At 35.2% G+C, this 23,327-nt stretch overlaps 1 protein-coding gene across 1 annotated transcript; it reads left to right on the forward strand.

The window, feature by feature from the left end:
- Nucleotides 1-13,198: 13,198 nt before the first annotated feature.
- LOC147569287 (protein DMR6-LIKE OXYGENASE 2-like) lies at nucleotides 13,199-22,876 on the forward strand. Its single transcript, XM_086655759.1, has 4 exons — nucleotides 13,199-13,461; nucleotides 13,613-13,860; nucleotides 21,906-22,227; nucleotides 22,481-22,876. Exons 1-4 carry the CDS (start codon nucleotides 13,228-13,230, stop codon nucleotides 22,721-22,723), a joined length of 1,047 nt encoding a protein of 348 aa, XP_086511885.1. The 5' UTR covers nucleotides 13,199-13,227; the 3' UTR covers nucleotides 22,724-22,876.
- Nucleotides 22,877-23,327: the final 451 nt, after the last annotated feature.

Consider the following 23,327-nt stretch of genomic DNA (forward strand, 5'->3'; position numbering starts at 1 on the left):
CTAAAACGTTTAAAAATACTCAAATAATAATGAATCATAAGATTCTTAGTTGCCAAACAAACCAAAAAATATTACTTGGATTCATGAATCCGTAAAATCATGAATCCCAAGGACTCATGAATCCGCGGATTCATGATTCCGCCATCCAAACACACCATAAAATGATCTCCTAATATTTTAGCCCCATCTTTTATTTTTATCATAACAGTAGATTTTTCTTTCCTTTTTACCCTTTTATTCAAAATTAATACCCTTTCCATCCTAGTCTCTTTCTTCATTGGAAAAATGGTTGTAGACAGAGATGGTTAGGCGGTCGGACACTTGACGTACGGTGACAAAAAAAAACACAAACAAATTTCATCTCTACTTATCACTCTCTTCTCCTTCCTCCTCCACCACCATCTCTCTCTAAGATGTGACAGATTAGCAGTCTTGCATGCCTCTCCCTCTTGATCCACATTATTCTATGGAAACTTAACATTTTCTTATCTTGAAACCAAGCATCGTTTATTCTTCTTATTCTTCCACTTCACGTCCTACCCTACTTTCTTTCTCCCTATAGATTAGATGGATTATAAGAGCTAAACATGGGTTCTTTGAATTCATAAACATCATCATATCATTCCAATTGTTCATACATCATTTTGAGTAGACATCATAACTTGAGTACCATAAAAGCTTTCTTCGTCGTCTCCCTCAACAGACCCTAGAACTAGATAATCAGAAAGAAGGAGAGAGAGAGAGAGTAAATTATGTAAATAGGTCGTCAACAGTGGTCGCCCGATAATTTTCAGAAGAAGAAAGAGATGCAGTACTGAGAGAGTAATTTTGATTATGGCCTCGAACATCTCGCTACATTAACATTCATTTTGTACCAAATTAGAACAATTCAAAAAAAGAAAATATACGAAAAGGGGTTAAAAATTGAAAGTTGGTCATCTTTAAGAAACCATTTGGTGAATGTATCATCTTTAAGGCCCAAAGTAGAATTAACTCAAAGTTTTGAAAGAGAAAGAGAGGGAGGGTGACAGCTTTGCTCAATTCTCGTCCACAAATTTTGAGAAGTTAGGATTTTGTGGGAAAAAGAATAAAAATTAAGATATCGTGAATTGTGTCCACTAGGGGCCCAGAACATAAACCCTTCACGTGGGCGTGGCCCGCGTGGGGTTTGCCCGGTTGCAGCGATAAAACCGTCTATTTCCGGTTTTGTCTGGTGTCTCGCTTTTAGCTAGAACGGTGCATTTCTTTTCCTTTTTGTTGCAAGTGTAAGTGTGTAACGGTGCATCTTGATTGTGTTTTTTTATTTGTTAGGGCTATTGCAAAACTATCGTTAGGGCCTTAGGGGTGGGAATTATGTGCGCAAGTTGGAAACCCGGCCTGGAATATACAAGTCGGAAGAGAGAAACGTTCGATTTGAAGCCTGACACATATGGTGCACGCCTGACCGACCTAGAGGTAAAAGTTAGGAATAGATTATCCACTTCTTTGGAGAAGGCGGTTTTTTGTTTTGCAGAGAAAAAGAAAACTTAAAACAAAGCGAAATAGATCTGATCCGTTGAAGGGAGAACCCTTCACCGAGATTCTTTAGAGAAGGCGGTTTTTTATTTTGTAGAGAAATCGATTTTAGAGATAGAAAAGGGACAGAACACAAACCCTTCACCGATGCCATAAGTCCAATATTCTTTTTCTTCATTCTTCATTTTAGGGTTCAGGGTGGGTTTTACAATGTCATATTCCTATCGCACGACAGCGCGGTCACAAAAGAGAAGATTTAGGATTATATATCAATTCTCATTTCACAACATGAAATGGGTTCTATCTTGTCAAGAAATCGACTGTACATCCGATGATGCTGCTGGTGATATTGGATCTGTAATTTTTCTTTTATTTATCAAGTGATGATGATGATGATGATGATCTTCTTAAATTTTTTATGTGCGGGTTTCTCGGATCTGTAAAAAAAAAAACCAATTCATATATGATGTTGATCATTCTAGATCCATAACTTTGTATCTTTGGTTTTGATATGATGGTTATTATAGAGCTTTAACATTTTTTGTTATTGAAAAATAGATTTTAACTTCGTGTCTCCATATCTTGATAAATTTATTTTATTTTTCATATTTATACAACTTTTTTTTTGTTGCAGAATATTTATAGAACTAGATATATAAATATACAATCTATTACACTTATCTCTCTCTCTCTCTCGTTTGTACAGGTAAATCTATAGGTTTCGGTACATAAAAGTAATGTTTTACTTTGTGAGAACTTGATGATGAAGTTGATATTTTCTTTTTTTGAGAAATAAAATATTTATTTTCAGATGATTGTACCAGGTACATACCCAGTCGATACCCATTAAGCCCATGATGCACTCTGTGCAAGGTATTTCTAATTTTGCCCAAACGGCCCCGCTCATTAAATCCAATAATCTTTGAAATATAATACTCGGAACGTTCAAGCCTCGCACGTCTGACCCAATTCCCACCCCTGGGTATTGCCTAAATGTAATTCTCAACAGCAAACGATTAGGGTAGAAACCTTGATGATTGTTGACATTTTGTGACTGACATGTATTGTAGATAGCATTGTCATTTAAGTGTACGAAGATCTACAGACAATTTAGGTCAATTGTGTAACCAAGCCAAATGATGCATTGCTTTATGTATTCATGCAATCTTTTCTTTTTATAGAAATAGACTGCGATCTACGTTAGTTATTACATGACATTGATGCAACATCAAGATGTGATAATCGCGATAACCGCCTAAGGTAAAGTACAAATGAAATGAGTTTAAAGTCCAACAACATACTAACGAGTCTAAAGCATAACAACATACTAAAGAGCTAAAACCCAACAAATTTATTATTTATAATTTTATACCTTTAATAATTCTAATTCAATAACTATTGATTTCACTTTTTTAGAAATCGAAGCTGGGACTTTCAAGATTTTGAAGTTGATGTCAACACAATCAACTACCTGGACAACCAAGTGTTGATACTTGTTCTTATTGAAACCAAGTTTTTAAACAACATCCTGAGCAAATATTAATAGGTGCCCATAGAGTTTTCCGATAGGTTGTATTGGCCCAGAAAGTGAACACTACTCGTTTCTTGACACCGCCGGCCAACTACATTAGGCCCTCACGCATGAAAATGTAATCTTAAGTCTTTCGTTAACTTCTTGATGTATGATGTCCAGTTGCTGCTTAGTCGGCTTTATCAATGAAGTTAATTTCCCAAAATAAAGAAAAATCACTGCCGACCAACATGACATGTATAGAGATTGGTTCTAGCCGGGGTTAGAAGTTTTGTTATGCTACTGTTAGTTCTTTATACCTCGACAAGTTTAAATGAGGACAAAAAAACACCTGTTGTTTTGGAATTAAAATTATACATAATTCTTGATAATTTTGTTCTGTTTTTTTTAAATTAAATTGTTTGAGAGGTAGGAAATGAGTGGGGACCTGACTGAACATCAAAATGGATAGGAACCAGAAATGATTTTCCAGTTGTCATTTGGTTCCAATTTTACCTAGTTCGAGTACCCCAATTGGCCAATTGGTATCTATCCACAATCCACACCACAAAACCAACAGAATAATCTATCTCAATTGAATTTTGATGATTTGGACGGAGAACCAATTCGGGTGAAAGTTTGGAAGTCAGACATTACCATCCCACTTTCATAGGTTAGGCCTGTTGCGGATGACCTAATTTAGCTCCCATGTTCACCAATAATTCATTTAAAGGAAACTTCTAAATGCGCTTTCTGTTACGGCTATGGGCGCCCTCATTACAAATAAAAGTCATAGATAAGTGCGCCTATATATAACATCTCTATTTCTCTTGCTAGATCCTTGCGTGTTTTTATTAAAGTTTGAGTGAAATGTCGCCACATCAAGTGGAGGGCTGGGAGATGGACCAAATGGAGATAATGGAATTGTTCTATATTTATTCTAAGAATCAAACGTAAATTGGTAATCACATACTAAACCATTAATGAGTCAGTATGACCGAAGCCGAAGAATTACAATTTTTTAAAAGGGAGAAAACCATCAAGGGGCCATGATCTAGTCTCTCTCCATTTGAGGAGTTCACAATAAAATCAATATTAATATTTGGAATGATTACTGGATCCCTAATCATCGTCCTCCTTTGGTCAATCACCATAACTCCCCACTGGTTCACGTCTCTCAATTAATTCGAAATAATAATTGGGACAATACTTTCATAAAAAAAAAATAATTGGGACAATACCATCATTTCGACCATTTTTGACCCTACCATAGGAATGATTATCTACAGTATTCCCATTCAAGAGGAAGGCGAAGATACTATTAGATGGACTCTAACCAAGTCAAATAACTTTGAAGTTAGCTCTATGTACCATAACTTAGCTACTAATTATAACGATCTATGAATAATACTAACTGGAACTTTATTTGGAATATTAAAACCATCCCTCGTATATTGCTTTTCTCATGGAAATGTTGCAATGCTAGCTGCCAGTTAGGAAAAGAATTGGTAAATATATTGGTAACATTGTTTCTCGCCTCTTTTGTCACGAACCAGAAACTTAAGGTCACGTTTTGCTTCACTGTAATTTTGCTAGAAACATTTGGTTTCACTTTCACATTCATTCCTCTAACGTTTTATCTGTCAAAGATTGGATCATTCCTGGAACGATTCTCAGAATTATTTATGGTGACTGTCACCTTGATAGGTATTACACAATTACTCTATGGTATATTTGGAAAGCTAGATGTGAACAATATTTTCCAGTATCAAACTATAACTACTTCTCATGTGGTTAACCAAATCACTGCCTTTCCCCATTGTAATGATATTAGTATACCCAAACGTACTATTTTGAAACTTATTCTATTGGCTCCACCCACTAACCTTTATGTTACAATTAATACAGACTCTTCGTTTATTGGTCTCACAGAACCTGCAGGTATTAGCAGTATCATTCATAATCACATGGCTCAGTCTATAACAACTAAGACTTCTACTATTACAGCAAGGAATGCTGAAGAGTGAAATTATATTGATCCTTTTGGGAATGAGATGGGCAGCTGACCTAAGGAACAAAAATTTCTCTATGTGGAAAGTGATAATCTAGCAATCATCGATCACTTCAATCATCTGAACAAGTTGATAAACTGGCAATCTAGGGTTCACGTTTCATCAATCAAAAAGCTTATCCTGATATTTCATAGAATTGTATTTTCCCATATCCCCCGCAAAGGCAACGATCTAGCTGACAGACTACAAAATGGATAAAGGTTAATGGTAGTAACTCTACCTTTTTTTTTTGTTGAAGGTGGTAGTAACTCTACTTGGAATGTTATTCCTTCTCTTTTGAGTCATAGATATTGTAATAACTTCTTGAAGTATTAACCTATTATGTTTGCAAAAAAAAAAAGCATCACAACTAGGGCTGGGAAAACGGTCCGGGAACCCGGGATCCGGCCCGATCCGCCCGGACCGTTTGGACCCGCAACCCGAAGCCTACCCGAGCCGGGCTTACCCGGCCCGTGGAAATCGGGCTTATAGGGCGGGCCTCGGACAGGGGTTCAAATCCGAGACCCGGCCCGAAAAGCCCGTCCGCTACCCGCCCGAGAGAGGTCCGCACGCTCCAGACCCGCGTAAGAGCCTATAAATAGGTCTCTTAAAGAGTCCCAAATAAAACCCTAATCTCTTCTTCAAGAGAAACCCTAATCCCTTCCTCTCTCTCTCAGCCTCTTTTTCTCTTTACTAGGTTTTTTCTCTCCGCTTCTGTTTCTCTCTCTCTCTATATTCTTTCTTCTTTCTATCTTTCTCTCCAAAGAAAGTTTTCACTACTTGTTATGAAATAGTGAAAGAGATATTGGTTACAAATATAGATATCTTTCTTTCTATCGTTTATCCTTCGATCTAACCTGGCTATGGGTGTTTGATAAATAAGATGATGTTCGATTTAGGGTTTACTGTAATCGTTTCTACATGTGGGTTAAGTTTTGAAAGATAAGATTTGATGTTCAGTAAGTAGATAGATAATCTAGGGTTTACTATAATTGTTTTTTTTTTTTTTTTCAGGTTGTAAAGCAGATCTTAACTTTGGTTAATCCAGGGTTTCATAAATAGATGGATAAATCTCTCTGGATAAAGGTTCATGATGTGTTTTTTATTTTTAGTTTTTATGATTTGAGGAAGCTTAAACAAATTGTATCAAATACATATAAATGGATAAGTTTTCTTGATATATTTTCTGTTTGATTCTTTAAATGTTCTTGATGTGATCTCTCTGGATAATCTAGGGTTTATAAGTATGAGATGTTGTAATTTTGTTTAGTGATGTTCATTTAAACCCTAGGATGATCTAGGGTTTCATAAATATGTGTAATTGTGTATTTTAATTTTTTTTTTTTGAAACCAATTTTGTGTATTAATTAATAGCATAATTATACTATATGAAATGCTTAGTTAATCAATAATTTTTTTTAATAAATAACCCGAGCCCGTCCGGCCTGTCACCGACAGAGCCCGCTCGGGCAGGCGGGCTCGGGCGGGCTGCGGACAACCAATAAGGGGAATATGTCCGGCCCGATCCGCCCGACTAATAGTAGTGGGCCCGAGGTTTCGGTGCCCGATCCGCCCGAGTCCGATTCTATTATGTCCGAGCCCGCCCGATTCCCACCCCTAATCACAACAACGGGCACCATCATAACTCCCAAGTTTTCATTGCAAAAGAAAAAAAGATCCAACAATAATGTAAAAAGCCTTTCCACCTCTTGGACAAATTAGTATGGTAGGCTAAGTCTCACGTCACGCGATTTGAGCATGGGATTCTAAGGGGCCCTCTGAGAGCTATAGGCGCCACCATCTTCAACAAATTTGTGAGGGTTTATAGCAGTCCTAGGAGACACCTACGGAAACCCCCTTAAGAGGCATCCAGCAGGCTTGGCAAGTAAACCACTTTTATGGGCCCTAATGACTTAAAAAGCCCAAGTTTCTACCAACACTTTAAATTTAACACTTCATGAACAGAGTCAAGAAATGTGTTAATTTAGCGTATGAGGCCTTGCTCCCGCCATAGTGCATCCATAATCCATTCCGAAAATTTGAAGTTCACAAGATCGAAACTCGTCCAGGATAGAATCTATCTTTTGTAATTACTATTACTAAGGTTATAAATAATGGCCTTAAGACATTTAATATGTACGAATATCTTTAAGATAATTTTAAGACAGCTATGAGCATATTTCATCTGAGAATTTATCTAAATCAAGCGGTTTGGTACATGATATTTGTCTATTATATTCGTGTAATAGTGACGTTTCAAAAAAAAAATAACCATAAATTTAACTAACCAAATCAACACAAAGTAAATGGAATTTTCTCATAAACAAGGGGATAACAAAATCTCAGAGTGAAAATGATGAATGGTTGTGAAATAAGACTTCTTAGTTCCCATCATTGTAAACCAACTTGACTATCCAAGAATAGCCATGTAACTGGGCCTTCGATCAAATGACATATATTTTGGAAGGGCTAAACTGATGATGGCAAAATTGACCAATTAAGGGTGCTTCTAAAGGCACCGGGCTAAACGACTGTTAGCGGGCGGCCATTTCGTTGACTCGAGTCAATGACCATTGACCTGAGTTCTCTATAAACACTGGTTTTTAACGTGGGTGACGTTCACCTTCGTTTGCTTCTTCCATATTCTTCTTCCAAAACAAATAGAAGTCCAATTCATTCTTCTTCCATCTTCTTTGTTGTTGCTTACGACCTCTTTCACTCGTAGTTGGAGGAACACGTGATGCCATAATAACTAAAGACAACATATAATGAAGATTAGAGCTAATGAAATCTTTCGATTAGAAAAAATAAATAAATAAATAAGAAGTTACAAACATAGTAGTCCGTGACGTTTCAGTCCGTCACAGATTACCCTATCCGTTATGGCCTTAAAGGTCACGGATAGGGTAGTCCGTGACCAAGAAGACCGAGACGGACTGGACCAGTCCGTCCGAGCCGTAACAGCAACAACAATGAACTAGGGCAGACTCATGGGGCTAAAATCTTGACATAAAACTCTCTAAATATGTTTGAAATTATAGTAAACCACATTCTAAACATATTATACTATTCTATTGATGTCCACAACAAATTAATTCGAGAAAATCATAAAAAATTAGTGTTTTTGAACCAACCTTAAAAGAGCAAATCGAGCTATAAAAAGACTGATTTAGTGAAAGAGTTGACAAAAACAAGTGAGGAGATTGATGGAGGTTCGGTTTTGAGGTTTAGAGAGAGAAAATGAAGATTTTTCGGAGGTTAGGGTTTGGTTAGATGAGCCCGGGTGCTTACAGATTAGGACGGTGTTAACAGAGAATATAGTTGTAGGGCCTACTGCTAAATGGAGCCCGTCCGCTAACAACCTTTCAGCATGGTGCCTTTAGAAGCACCCTTCCATTAAGTAATTACTATCATTTCGACTTGATTTTTTTCTAGAACAAGAGCAAGTTTTCATCCTAATTTTCGGAAATCAGTTTCCATTTAAGCTTTTTTGTTGTAACAATTAACAAAAGTCTCACTCAAAGAAAAGCAAGAACCTAAGATACATAAATATTAAATAAAAAAAATAAGGTGCTACTTCTAAAATATCAATTATTAGCATTGTTATTTGTATCGCAAAAAAAGATAAAATCCGATCCTTCATTTTTCATTTCGCAAACTAAATTTACATTTTCTATATTTTCATGCAGACATTCTTGACATGTTAACTATCACTTTTCCCAAAGTTTTCATATTTTGATCTTGCATTTTTCACTTCATACACCAAATTTTTTAATCGTGGAGTACAATTAAGAAAATATAGGCTATATACATGAAATTATGAATAACGACACTTTCCATTTTGTAACTTCATTTTTATTTATGAGAAATCGACTATGATCTCGTTAGTCGTTACAAGGCATTGGTATATCATAAATATGTGATAAACACGATCTACGTTAGCTTCATTAATCGTCTAATTTTTTAATTTTGATTGTAGATCCATTGAAACTCAAGTTTCCGAACTTTCCAAATTTGGGCCCGAATAGTTTCATTTCAAGTTACCTATACAAGTAGTTCAAGCCTTTTTTTGTATTTGAGTTATAATGATCAGGGCGTTCCTTAATGAGAATAACCAGGAAAACAGACATAATTATAAATTGGGATGTGCTAGATTAACGTACGTTAAAATATTAATGTGATAAAAAAAGGCCAGCGCTTTGGGGAAAACTAAAAAGTTTTCGGGGTTTGAAATTTTAAAGGGAATTGTAAAATTTTGAAAAGTTTTCGGGGCAACATATTTTATGGGGAATATGGTTCAAAATAAAAAAACTCTCCACCTCACCTCCCTCCACCTCACCTCACCTCTCTCTCTCTCCACCTCATCTTCTCTCTCCCTACCATTCTCTCTCGATCTTCTCCGATTAAGTCGCCGGCCGAAAAAAATTTCGGCCGGCGACCATGAAACAAAAAAAAAATTCACTCTTCTCTCTCTCTAGAAACTCCGGCGAAGGAAAACCCTTTCGCCGGAGTTTCTAGAGAGAGTGAGTGAAATATTTTTTTTTTCATGGTCGCCGGCCGAAAAATCGGCGACCTAATCGGAGAAGAGAGAGAGAGAATGGTAGGGAGAGAGAAGATGAGGTGGAGAGAGAGAGAGAGAGGTGAGGTGGGTATTTTTTATTTTTCCCTCTAACAACTTACAAAATAAAATTGTCAAACAAAATTGACCAACTTTTGACCAAGTCTTCACACTCCGGAAACTATTTTGCTTTCCCCAAAGCGCTGGCCTAAAAAAAATAGCAATCTGTTTGAGGATGCTGAGTAATTTTGGTTACTTTGCCCCAAACATCCACCACTTTTTATTCTCTATTTTGGTAATAGTGTCTGAGAACCATTGTTACGGGCCACTTTTAATTATTTTTTCAAGCCATTAATTTGGAGTGTAAACTGGGAGAACATGTCGACCAAAAATGATGTGAAGCACTATTCCAGAACAAGAAATCTTCAATCCAAAAATGTATCGTTCGAATCCAGATTGGTTGAAGAACAAATCCGACTTTTGAGTTTCTCCACTCACCCTGGTAATATTGTTCCTGAATTACCGCTTAACACCAATACCAACTGGACTCCCCTTCTTCCTACCATGATAAAATGCAACTTTGATGTTTCCTTCACTCAGGTCAATGACGATGCGGCCATTGCTATTATTTTTCATGATGATTTATCCAATTGTATTGCAGGGAAATCCTTCATCACTCGATGTAGATCAGTAGATGAGGGCGAAGTTCTGGCGGCTTATCATGCTTTACTTATGGCAAGAGATATGAACTTTTTGAAGCTCGTTTTGGAGGGGGATTCCAAAAAATTAATAGCAGCAATCAATGGAGATGACAAGGCAACCCACTGGACTAGTCAAAGAGTCATCAACTCAATCAGATCATTGAGATCTTCTTTTGTTACTTTTCAATGTAAATTTGTATATAGATCAGCTAACTTCAAAGCTGATGCACTTGTTAAATTTTTTTTTTAAATTGTTAATCGTGTGCCTCGAACCTTTGACCTCTAGGTGGAAGATTATACCTTTTACCACTCCAACCAAGGGTTGTTGGCTGCACTTGCTAAACTTACTAGAAACTCTCTTACTCCTCAAGAATGACAATCTGTAAGTCCACTCTTAGAGATAACTGCTAGGTTGTAATTGTTTTTTGTTTTCTAATGGCAGTTTCTCTTTTACAAAAACAAAAAAAGAGAGAGAAAATTTGAGAAGTGACAAACATATACATCGTTGCCCTCTCAACAAAAAAAAACAAAAAAAAAACACTAAAAATTATATCCTTGCCTAGTCATTTTCGATTAGATTTGATCCAGCACACTTTCTTTTTTTTTTTGATGAAAGGTGGCAAATCGTGTCTTGCGTGCGAATAAGTAAAGTGACGTGGTACAAAAAAACTGAGGTGTTAGAAGTGATGACGTCAACTATATGACGTTACCACTATGACATCAACTATATTGAAAAACAATACGTGACATCATCACCATGACATTATCATCCTAGGTAAGGCTAAATTCAACAAAAAGAAAGTGCATTGGTGTCCCAACTTCTTCAATAAAACGACAAAATCCTCTGTTACAAAGTCATGAATGAGAATGATAATTCAAAAGAAAAAAAATATACAAGAATTATAGATCTTTTCTTGAAATATACTAGAAGAGTCATGTCATTGTTGATATTTTGAAGAACAGGTTTAAATATACAACAAAATTTATGAATTGAATGAGCACTATAATTGTTTGATTTGAGTACTAAATATTATAGATATCTTGTCTTTGAAGGTTATTCTACGAGCCTAAGCTCAACTAATTTAATTTTACTTTGTTTATATCTAAGTTCAATAAATCATAAATCTTAGATTTTCTTTTTTATGTTACAAAACTTGGGACATCTATCTATGTTCATGAGTTGGTGCCCAACCACAAAATGAAGAAGTGACGGGACGCAACATAATAAAATTACAAAGTGGTACGAAATAATAATTATAAAATTGTGCCTACGATGGTCTATCATCACATATTCATATTTAAGAAAAAAAAACATAATAAAATTGATATCATCAATCAGGAACTCAATATTAACTTATTACAATAGATTAAATGGTAGTAAATAAATTTGTGGAATCCCTATAAAATTTATGACTAAAATCTTCCAAGAAATCTCTATGAATCATATTTTACCAATAAATATAAAGGATAATCAGAAAAGACATGGTAATCACTACTTCTATGCTACTTTTACAATTTCATTTATTAAAATATAGGATTCTAGTTGATCCAAGACTCATAAATCAATAGATTTGTATACCAAAATATATCAAATGTATTTATCATTTCAGTTTGATTTGGAATTGTTATGTACACCTCAAAATTCCTTCAGAATTCTAGTCAGACATATCGTCTTGATAAACCAGATATGTGTATAACAAAGCCATGAGATTTCACAACAAAAGTCGAAAGTAATTTTGAAGTATAAACTTCGTAAGATAAACTTCCAAGCTGGTCTTAATTTACAATCAATAGACATATTTAGACTATTTAATATAATATTTAATTTCAAATCACAAATCATAAATGTGTAGAGGATTTCTTACTATTAAAAAGGCAATGAATATTTTTAGGGTTATTTCCCTAATGGCCCCCTACTTTGTGACCAGCTTCCTGCCTAGCCCCCTACTTTACGAGAAATGCCCATATGACCCCCTCCCGTTATAACACCGTTACTCTCTCTTCCATTTCTTTTCTCTCTCCTCCAACATGTTTTCTCTCTCTGCCACCTCGTTAAAACTCTCTCTACCATTTCTTTTCTCTCTCCTCCAACATGTTTTCTCTCTCTGCCACCTCGTTAAAACCTGCCAACTCATTATCTTCTCCGGGAAGGTCGCCGGCCGACCAATTTTCCGGCCGGCGACCTTTAAACCTAAAAAAAAATAAAAAAATTCATCTCTCCTCTCTCTCTCTAAAAAAATAAAATTAATTTTTTTTTTTTTTTTAGAGAGAGAGAGAGGAGAGATGAATTTTTTTAGGTTTAAAGGTCGCCGGCCGGAAATTGGTCGGCCGGCGACCTTCCCGGAGAAGATGATGAGTTGGCAGGTTTTAACGAGGTGGCAGAGAGAGAAAACATATTGGAGGAGAGAGAAAAGAAATGGAAGAGAGAGAGTAACGGTGTTATAACGGGAGGGGGCCATATGGACATTTCTTGTAAAGTGAGGGGCTAGGCAGGAAGCTGGTCACAAAGTAGGGCTCATTAGGGAAATAACCCATATTTTACATGTGTCGGGACAGATTTCTTCTGCTGATACAACAAACTTACTACAATCTAACAATTCATTCTAATAATGTGGTCCACGTGTATTTTCAAATGAGATGGAAAAAAAAACAGAATCTTGTTTGTAATTATTGTAATACAATTATTTTAATAGTTTTAGAGTATTGGAACACAACAAACAAATATTTATGGAATTACAGTTTTGTAATGGCATTTATTATTTAAGTTACAATTTTTTAATAGCATTTACTAACCATTGACTTGAAAAGTCAACCAAAATATGGAACCATAAACCAGCCATGTCTATAATTTACCTATAAATTGAGAAATTCTCATTCTTTCTTTCTTCACTCATGAAACCAGCCATGTCTAAACCACAACTAGTCACTGACCTCGTAACCCCTACTCTCACTCAGGTCCCCTCTAACTACATCAGACCCATCTCTGAACGTCCAAATCTCGACCAAGTCATTCAGTTGTCCGATGCTTCCATACCTCTTATTGATCTCCAATTACTTAACGGTCCCGATCGCTCTAATTCAATCAAACAGATTGGGGATGCTTGCCAATCTTATGGCTTCTTCCAGGTACCATTTTTCTTTTTTATAATCATACAACAAATACATATATATATATGTAAGCATAAATTTTGTCTTAATTCGATCCAATTAGGTTGGATGTTTTTTTGTTCACTTTTTGGAGATACCAAAGTGTGGTTTTGAAATTCCTTTTTTTTAGGTGAAAAATCATGGGGTGCCCGAGATTTTAATAGAGAAAATGTTAAAAGTAGCGAAAGAGTTTTTTCAGTTGCCAGAGAGTGAAAGATTGAAGAGTTATTCCGATGATCTAACAAAGACTACTAGACTTTCAACAAGTTTCAATGTGAAGAAGGAAGAGGTTTCGAATTGGAGGGATTTCTTAAGACTTCATTGTTATCCTCTGGAGGATTTTGTGCATGAATGGCCATCTAATCCTCCCTCTTTCAGGTAAATTTAATTGTTATATCCATTTTTTTTGTTTTACATTATAGTTACGGTTTATTTAGAAATGATCCCAACTTTTAACCCATCATCTATGTGTGTGTTTTTATTTTGTAACATAATATTTTCTCCCTTGAAATTGGAAAGTCTATTAAGTTTTATATCTATTTTTCTCTTTCCAATTTTGTTATGGGTCCATTCTATTCTATCATGATAAAGTTTCAAGTCTTTTTTTTTTGTTAAGATAGTTTCAAGTCTTTTCCATTCATGATTTAAAATCTTGAAATCAAAACAATTAAAGAGTAGTACTATATACTTTTGAAAAATAAATTAATGCTTATCACGTGTTCTCGGAACATATAGATTTTATCACTATTTTTTTTTGTTATTGGCGTCCTAAATGTGCAGAAGAGAATACATTAATGGTGTGTTTGGTTGCGACTCTTAAGTAAGATTCCTATAAAAAATGAGATTTGGTAGGATTTAAGAATCTTTGGTTTATTTGGCTACCAAGAATCCTAAGGATTACTAATTACAAAATTCGTATTGGACTAAAATCCCACCCTACCCCCTAGGATTTGCTCGAATTTTGAACTAGTAAACCTAGTTTCAAACTTAAAATAAAAAAAAATTTCTTCTACAAAATAATTGTTTTGAATTTTTTTTTTTTCAAAATCAGATTTTTCAAAAAAAGGTTTTTCTCGAAAAGCGTTTTTTCAATAATTGTTTTAAAATCTGATCGTTTTTTTCCAAAAAAAGGTTTTTCTCGAAAAATGTTTTTTTCCCTAAAATCTGATTTTTTGAACAATTGTTTTTTTTTTCCGAAAACCGATCCTTCCCCAAAAATTTTTTTTTTCCTGAAATCCGATTTTTTTCCCAAAAAACATATTTTTTTCTTGAAATTATTTTTCCTTCTTCAAATCCAATTTTTTACCGAAAAATCTTTTTATTCCTCGAAAACCGTTTTTTAGATAACTGAAATTTTCTGAATACTTTTTCACTTCATAAGGACAATTGCCAAACGACCAAAAAAATATTACTTGGATTCATGAATCCGAAGGACTCATGAATCCACATATTCATAATTCTGTCATCCAAACACACCATATATTTTTTGAAAGTTACAATTCTTGAATTGGATTGATCACAAGGAAAATCAAACTTTGATAGGTTAATTGTGAAAGGATCTTTTTCATTTGTCCTTTGGTATTGTCTCTCTGTCTCTCTCTCTTGTATAAATGAGAGGAAAAGAGGACACAGAGGTGAGAAGAGGGACATGAGTAAGTGAAGGTGTCATTTTGATCTTTTTCCATGTATTTTTACCAAATACTGGATAAGCCTTCAATTTTCTTCCTTCTATTTTCAAATGCCAATACACCATCATAATAGTGAGAATAGTCCCACGGGGAAAGGACTATTTTGTTGTTCTTCTGATATTATGAAAAAACCAAGAATCTGATCTTCCTGTTTTTTTTTTTGAATTTTTTGATGAAAGGCCCAAATTTTGGGCCCAAATACAAAAAAAACCCCAATAGGGATTATTAACCCACCCAAAACCCAAAAATCAACTAATATCTCAAATCAAACCCAAATACACATCCCTATGCTCAATCCGGACCCAACTCGTATCTCTAAGACCTAATATTTTCTTCTAATCCCTCTTTTGCCCTCCTATATATATCCAACAACTCTCCCTCTTTATAAGAAACCATATCTTTCTCTCTCCAAAATATCTCTCTTCCAGAAATCAAATATCTTTCTCTCTCCATAATCTGTTTTCACTTTCTCTCTCTACCATATTAAAACCGAGCCTCACCGACCATCATCTTCTTCAATCATCATCTTCATCTCTCTACAGTCATCATCTTCTTCAATCATCATCTTCATCTCTCTACAGTCATCATCTTCATCAATCATCATCTTCATCTCTCTACAGTCATCATTCTTCAACCCTCTTCATTACCTCTTTCTCTCTCTAAATTTTTTTTTCCAGATTTCTCTCTCTACAATAACCTAAACCCTCTTCAAGAACATTCATTATCTTCCTTTATTTTCAATCATCTTCAATCATCATCTTTTTCGTTTGAGCGACCTTCATCATCTTCTTCGTTTGAGCAATCTTCATCATCTTTTATCTTCAATCATCATCTTCTTTAATGGAGGTTAAAAAAACTTCAAATCTGGTTTTAGGATGTTTTCATGGTGTTTTCATAGTTTTGTAGAGAGTTAAATATATATATATATTTGTAGATCTACTTATTTGAAGCTCCATTGGTGAGGTTGTTCTTGGTTTTAGGGTATTTTCATGGTGTTTTCATTGTTGTTCCGTACAGATTTGTTAATATTAGCAACCATTTCTCGTTTTGAAAGCAACACTTTACAGTTTGTCTAAACATTTTACGGGATGTGTTAACACTATTCCGTACAGTTATGTTAACAGTAGCAACTGGTTCTCGTTTTGTTAAAAACACTTTACAATTTGTATTAACATTTTAAAGGATGTGTGAACATTTTTCAAAATGTTCACCACAATTTTATATTAAAGATGTTCAGATCAGTCTAACGTTTTCTAAGCATTTTAAGCAGTGTCCAAACATTTGTTAAATTGGAAAGCAGAATTCAATTTAAAATACCTACACTTCTTCGCTGATGAGAGAACTTTTGATTTTGAAACGGACATACTCCGTCGTTGTGTAACATTTCCGAATATATTCAGAAATGGATGAAGATTAGGTAACTTGCATGCTACATTATACATAATGCTCAAGGAAAAATTTCTGCAATTCTTAAACATTCTTGAAAATGTTCCAACATTACCGATAATGCTCTAACATTATTTGAATTGTTTGAGAAACAACTGTTGTTATTACCTTGCACCCCTAAACATTATTTACAATGTTAGAACACTGTCAATAATGCGAGATCATTTTGCAAATTGTCGGGACGCTACCAATAACGCGGAAACATTATACTTAATGCTAGACCACAATCAATAATGAGAGGACATTTCAAAAATCTGATGCCACTGTTTTCCCCAAATTTTATCTTTTTTCACAGAACCTTATGTCATTTCGTATGCATTCTTAAACATTATGCAAAATGTTTAGGAATGCATCTTAGGTTTTTGTGATTCAGTCACCTTTAATATTTTTTTGCCTTTTTTACTAGGCCCTGCAGTTGTTGTCTCTTCACTAGCCCTCTTTCTAGAGCTAGCTTTTTGTACATCCTATTGTCTTGCTGCTGCTGCTTCTCTTTTTTAAATGTTTTGCACAAAATATTTCTACACAACCCAAAATATCAAAAATATATCAATTTTTACTCATTAATAACCACAAAATCCATCAACACCCCACTAAATGTTAAAACATAAACCAAATTGCCTGTCACATTGACCAATAACATCACTATAATAATCAAGTAAAACTCCCAAAAATCATAAACAAAGTACTAAATGTCTCAACATAACCCAAATTATTAAAACAATCCATTCATTTCATCAACATTCCAGAGAACAAAAACTGGACTACAAATGCTTCCAAATTGTCCCTTGCTACCTTCTAAACTGCTTTCAAATTACATTTGTAATTTAAATAATTTTTCTTCTTTTGCTCCCTTGACTCTGTACGTTGAGCCTCCACACAGTAATAGATATGTTAGATCATTCAGCAAAATGTTCCAACACGACTACAAATGCTACAACATTGTAAGCTGATGCCAATGGTTTCAGAACTTTTCACAAAACCCTAAGAATAAGAGTAGGAATAATTGAAACAACATTTTACAGAATGACAACACACTAGCAATTATGCCAAAACATTATACGAAATGCGAGGCCACAAACAATACTGAGAGGACAAACTCCAAAATGTCTCGAAATTATGTAAAATGCTTAAAAATGGTTTGAAATATTTAAAGAATATCATACCTTTGTCTGTGAAGATGTCACATTCATCATTTTCTTGCCTTTTTTACTAGGCCCAGCGGTGGTTGGCTCTTCACTACCTTTTATATGTTTTCTGCACAAATTGAAATGTTTGTAAGATACCCCCACATGTTTGAAACAAACCAAAAATATTTCTACACAACCCAAAATGTTACATCATATCAAGTTTCATGGGGTAAAAACCACCAAATGCATCAACACCCAACCAAATTTTTTATAAAAAAAATAAAATGTCTCTAATATTTACCAAGAACAGAACCCAAAATATCTCAACATAACCCTAATTTCTTTAACAGAACCTAGAATTCTAAAACAAACCATTCATTTCATCAACAAAGACAAACAACCAAAAATCGAAAACAAAGTACTAAATGTCTCCACAGAAACCTAATTTGCTAATCACAACCCAAACTTTAACAACAAACCCATAATTTCATCAACAAACCTAACCTAAAAACTTGATGAAGAACCATAAACCCCAAAATTACCTTCTGTGAAGATGCATGATTCCGAAATCAAAAACAAAATCCATAAATGTTTTATCACAAACCAAAATATTTTCAATAATCACGAAGAACAACAACTTAAGAGCAAGTTAAACCCCAAAAATCAGAATCAAAGTACTAAAGGTGTGAAACGAAACCCTAATTTTTTTGAAAACAACCCAAAATGTCAAAACAAACTCATAATTTCACCACCAAAAATCCTAAAACTTGACCAAGATCAGAGATGGGAAGAAGATTTTGAGGAAGGACATAGTCGTACCTGTGTGTTAAAGCATTCATCAAAATGTTCGAACACTACTCTAAATGCTGAAACAATGCCAAAAATGGCGGATCATCTTGCAATGTGTACAGACAATAAGCTGATGCTAATGGTTTTCATAACTTTTCACAGAACCCTAGGAATAAGGGTAGGAACAAGTTAAGCAACATTTTACAGAATGACAACACACTAAAAATCATGCCCAAACATTATACGAAATGCGAGACCAAGAACAGAGATAGGAAGTAAAGAATTGCGTGAGTATTTACTCACTTGACCCAGCAACTTGGCTCTCTGTCTGCTCCGAAATGCTTCCGAAATCACAAAACAACAACCAAAATATTTTATCACAAACTGTAGAGCAACTTAACCCTAAAACTTTTTTGAAAAACAACCCAACATGTTTTCTCAAAAACTCAAGATCAGACTACTGAACTTGTAATAATAAACCCTAATTGTTTGAAAACACCCCCAAATTTTCGAACATCCCTAAAACTGTACCAACAACCCTAAAATATTACCAACAAACAAAGATCTGAAAGAAGAAACCCCAAAAATGTTTTAACAATCTTAAAAATTTACGAAAAACAGAGAGAGTAACAAGATTTAGATGAAGAACAGAGACGTACCTGTGTTTGAAAGAGAGAGAAATCGAGAGAGAAACACCAGATTTGTTGAGAGAGAAATCGAGAGCGAAATAGAGAGAGAAATGTGTAGATCCGGTTGCTTAAACAGGTTTGATTGAGAGAGATTCGCCGGTAACGATTCGAATGAAAGAGGCGTTAATGGCTGTGGTTGTTTCGCTTGAAAAAGAGATAGAGAGAGACGGAGAGGCAGCTTTGAATGAGAGGAGAGATTGAGAGGAATCGTTTCAAAATTTTGAGAGAGAGAGATGGAGAGGGTTTTGTCTAATCAATTTTGGGTTTGAATGAGGAGAGAGAGCGCGGAGACCGAGAGAGAAGAGAGAAAGGCTGGCATGTCTCTTGGGTCATATCAAGTCAGGTGGGAAAAGAGAGAGGTTGGTTGGCTTTTTTGGGCGGGAAATGAGTGAGGGACAGGAGAGGTAAGCATTTCTTTTGGAGGGATAGAGAGGTAAAATCACTTTTTGGGTTTTTTTTTAGATAATATTCCCTATTGGGTTGGATTTTGTATTTGGGCTCCTTTTTTGGGCCTTAGAGGGATACACTTTAGAGTGTTTTTCTGAAATAGATTCAGAGATAATTTTATTTCTAAAAAAAAAATTAATATTATATCTCAAACAGATTAAAAGGAAAACAATATTATTTAAAAACAAGAATTAAATAAAAGATTAGAGAGAGAAAGCCGAGTCGAGTTGTCTCTTTCCTTAAGACAGTGAACACCCTGGTATTAGTACTAAAACCAGTAAGGTGTTTGTCTCCCAGTATACAACGGCTGTACCTTTCAGTATGACGACTAAGAGTACTTCGTTTTCTGAAAGCGTGCGAACTTAGAACAAGTAGTAAGAACGACAGATGAATCGACTTCTTAAACTCTAAATGCTATGTAACTGTGAATGCAAAAATTTTCGTATATTGTTTGCTGGATTCTGTTTGGTATTTATAGAAGTATTGGTGACACTTCAGACAGGTGCCTTAGAAAAGAATGGATGCTTCCCAACAGTCATATTTGTCTGTTGATTTTCGGGTGCCATGTTGACCGTCAGATCTTAACGGATCTATTAAGATCTCGCGCATTGAACGTCCACCGTTAGATCATAAACGGATCTATCTTAAAGAGCGCCAAATATCCTGACTGTCAGATCATATCTATGATCGTAAAATCCAAGGCTCCAATCGCTCCTCGCGACGATGCGTACGTGCAAAGTGCGTGTGCCTCAAAAGCGCCCAATGCGCCCATTCGCCCACGTCGCGCGTGTGCGGTTTGCGTGGTGCAAACCACGTGAGTCACCTTTCTATTCTAAAGAACATACCATAAATATATGAAAGGTTCTATAAAAGGAAATAAACCATTTCCTCTTTCATAAATGTGGTACTAACTCAAAATCCCGGTTTTGAGTTAATGGTACCCATACCAAACGAATTTTGTAATAACTCACTCATACGGAATCGGATTTGGACAAAATTTGAGTCTAAATTTAAGAGCTCGACGAGACGAATCCAACGAGACGTCTTGTTCGAGATTATAACGAATATAGATACATCAAATTAGTCAAAAACTGGTCCAGCTACTTTTGAGCTCGGTACCGATTCCAACATATTTAGCAACCGAGAATATAATGTCATGTTTAGATCATCTTCATTCATTGTCAATTGATTTTGAGTTAGATGACCACAAACTTAACATGATATCAGAGATAGGATCACATGTGATAAGCTTGAAAATCACACGTGTTCTACGTCGTTCGAAAAACACGTATTAGACTAACCACATCACACTTTCTACTGGGGAGTAAGTTGGAAATCAACCATGAGATTGTTGAGAAAATAAATCACTCTTTATAGGTGATTAGTCTACTAAGAGTCCCACGCCCTCTTTGAGTCACACTAAGCTGATCTACTATGAACTTGAAATTACAACATTTCAGAGTTACTAAACACAAAATCTAGTCCACTCACCGGTTACAAATATCTCATTACAACTCTCTCACCTTCACACTTATATACTCTCTATTGATCTGACATTCTTTTTCTCACTTGCACAAAAGAGAAACTCACTTTGAGGTGGGATTATTATATTGTGAATGAAGATTCCATATTATAGGCATTCATTCACAGTAAAAATTGAGAGATCAATTAATGCTTAGAAATAAAGACTTCTTTTCACTTGCCTTCATAAATGCATGGAAGCATTTTTCTTCCTTATAACAAGGAAGGATGGGAGCGAACAACTGATAGTCCAGTTGGTCAGTGCATCTACTCCGCGATGCGGAGGTTCCTGGATCGATCTCATGGAAGTGCAAATTCAGGAGTATTGAATTTGGGTATAAATAAAATCGTTTTTGTGGTCTTTTAAGTCGTTTAATTTCGTCGGACTGTATTACTTCGCCAGTTATCGTGTTTATCACATCGTATCAACCTTGTAAAAGACTAGCGTACATCATAGTCTATTTTTCAAAAAAAAAAAAAACAAGAAAGGATGGTATATGCTTCTTTCAGCAAGCAAAAAACATGTGTCATTTGAAATTCAATTCCCTACACTAACTGGCCTGGTTGAATTCCCAAAACAACTTGAGCCCACCACTTAACACAGATGCCCACTAGCTTTATAAGGTTTATGTCTAGATGATATAGGAGATTTTTTTTCCGCCACAAACATATATTGGTTTAGGTCATTCTCACTGAAAATCATATTCTTCTTGCAGGGACGACGTAGCAGAGTACTGCACAAGTGTCAGAGGACTAGTATTGCGATTACTCGAAGCAATTTCTGAGAGTTTAGGCCTTAATGGGGATTACATAGACAAAGCATTGAACAAGCATGGGCAACATATGGCTATAAATTACTATCCTCCTTGCCCTGAACCTGAGCTTACTTATGGGCTTCCTGGACATGCTGACCCCAATGCCATCACTATTCTTCTCCAAGACCAAGTCCCTGGCTTGCAAGTGCTCAAAGATGGCAAGTGGATGGCTGTTAATCCAATTCCTAATACTTTCATTATCAACATTGGTGATCAAATACAGGTATTTTCTTCTCAATTTGTATTCGTAGATTAGGTCACGTCACACCACATTAAGTTATTTGTAGAACGTTATGCCATTTAACGAGCAACCTGTGATCCAATAAAAAGGTTGTGACCTCAAGCTCAGCATTCAGTATTTTACCGTAAACCTTTCCCTATGTACCCCAAAATAATGAGACTGAGTAGTTGATTTTATCAAAAACAAGTTACTTAAAAAAAACGATCTTTCTAAAGGAATTTATTATGATTTTCAGGTTCTTAGTAATGATCGATACAAAAGTGTCCTTCATCGAGCAGTTGTGAATTGCAAGAAAGAGAGGTTTTCTATACCAACCTTTTACTGCCCATCGGACGACGCACTGATCGGACCAGCTCAAGAGCTTATCGACGAGGAAAACCCTCCCAAGTACAGAAACTTCACTTATAGTGAATATTTTGTGGGCTTTTGGGATAAAAAGCTTGGATATGAAAGAAACTTAGATCAATTTAGAATATGAAGTACTACTCAACTCTTGAGTCTTCTCTAAAGGTAGTGTTTGTTTGCATAAAAGACTTTCAATAAGAGAATTAGATAAAGAGGAAGAGAAGAAAGAAAACATAAGAGATGATCACTTTCTTTTACTAAATGGGCAAACTTCTCTTTTTTTTAACCCGAGTTCTCTTCATTATCTTCTTCATTGCAAATTTAAGTTTATGAAGTTCACAGTGATGAACTTAATGCAAATTATATGAGGTTAACCCCAACCGCAAATTGGGCCGAAGGCCTAAACTTAGGTTTTTTTTTAAGTTAAGAAGACAAGTTATATTTTGTTTTGTTAAAAACACAATATTTGTATTTGTATTTTGTTGGGCTAAAAACTTAAAAATTTGTATTTTATTTAGTTAAAATCTGAATTTTTTACAACCCTTTGCAAACCAATTGTAACCTTTTCGGAAATAAAATGTGGTCTAGTATGACTTTCATTCCAGTACTAAAGATTCGCGGAGGGAGAGCTATCTCTTTTCCCTTTTTGCGATTTCAGTTCTCGGTTTGCAACCCTTTCGCAAACTAGTAGCATTCATTTCGCAAGCAGTTGCAATCTTTTGGCAGTCAGTTGTAAC

This window comes from Eschscholzia californica, unplaced genomic scaffold, assembly GCF_041429995.1.
Source record: "Eschscholzia californica isolate CP2 unplaced genomic scaffold, dmEscCali1.0.p SCAF_1, whole genome shotgun sequence".
Lineage (NCBI taxonomy): Eukaryota > Viridiplantae > Streptophyta > Magnoliopsida > Ranunculales > Papaveraceae > Eschscholzia > Eschscholzia californica.

What these genes read in the sequence shown, in the direction of transcription:
- LOC147569287 (XM_086655759.1), top strand. Translation starts at nt 13,228, where the DNA reads ATGAAACCAGCCATGTCTAAACCACAACTAGTCACTGACCTCGTAACC. An exon ending in AATCTTATGGCTTCTTCCAG is followed by an intron (nt 13,462 to 13,612) that starts GTACCATTTTTC and finishes CCTTTTTTTTAG; the next exon opens with GTGAAAAATCATGGGGTGCC. An exon ending in ACATTGGTGATCAAATACAG is followed by an intron (nt 22,228 to 22,480) that starts GTATTTTCTTCT and finishes TATGATTTTCAG; the next exon opens with GTTCTTAGTAATGATCGATA.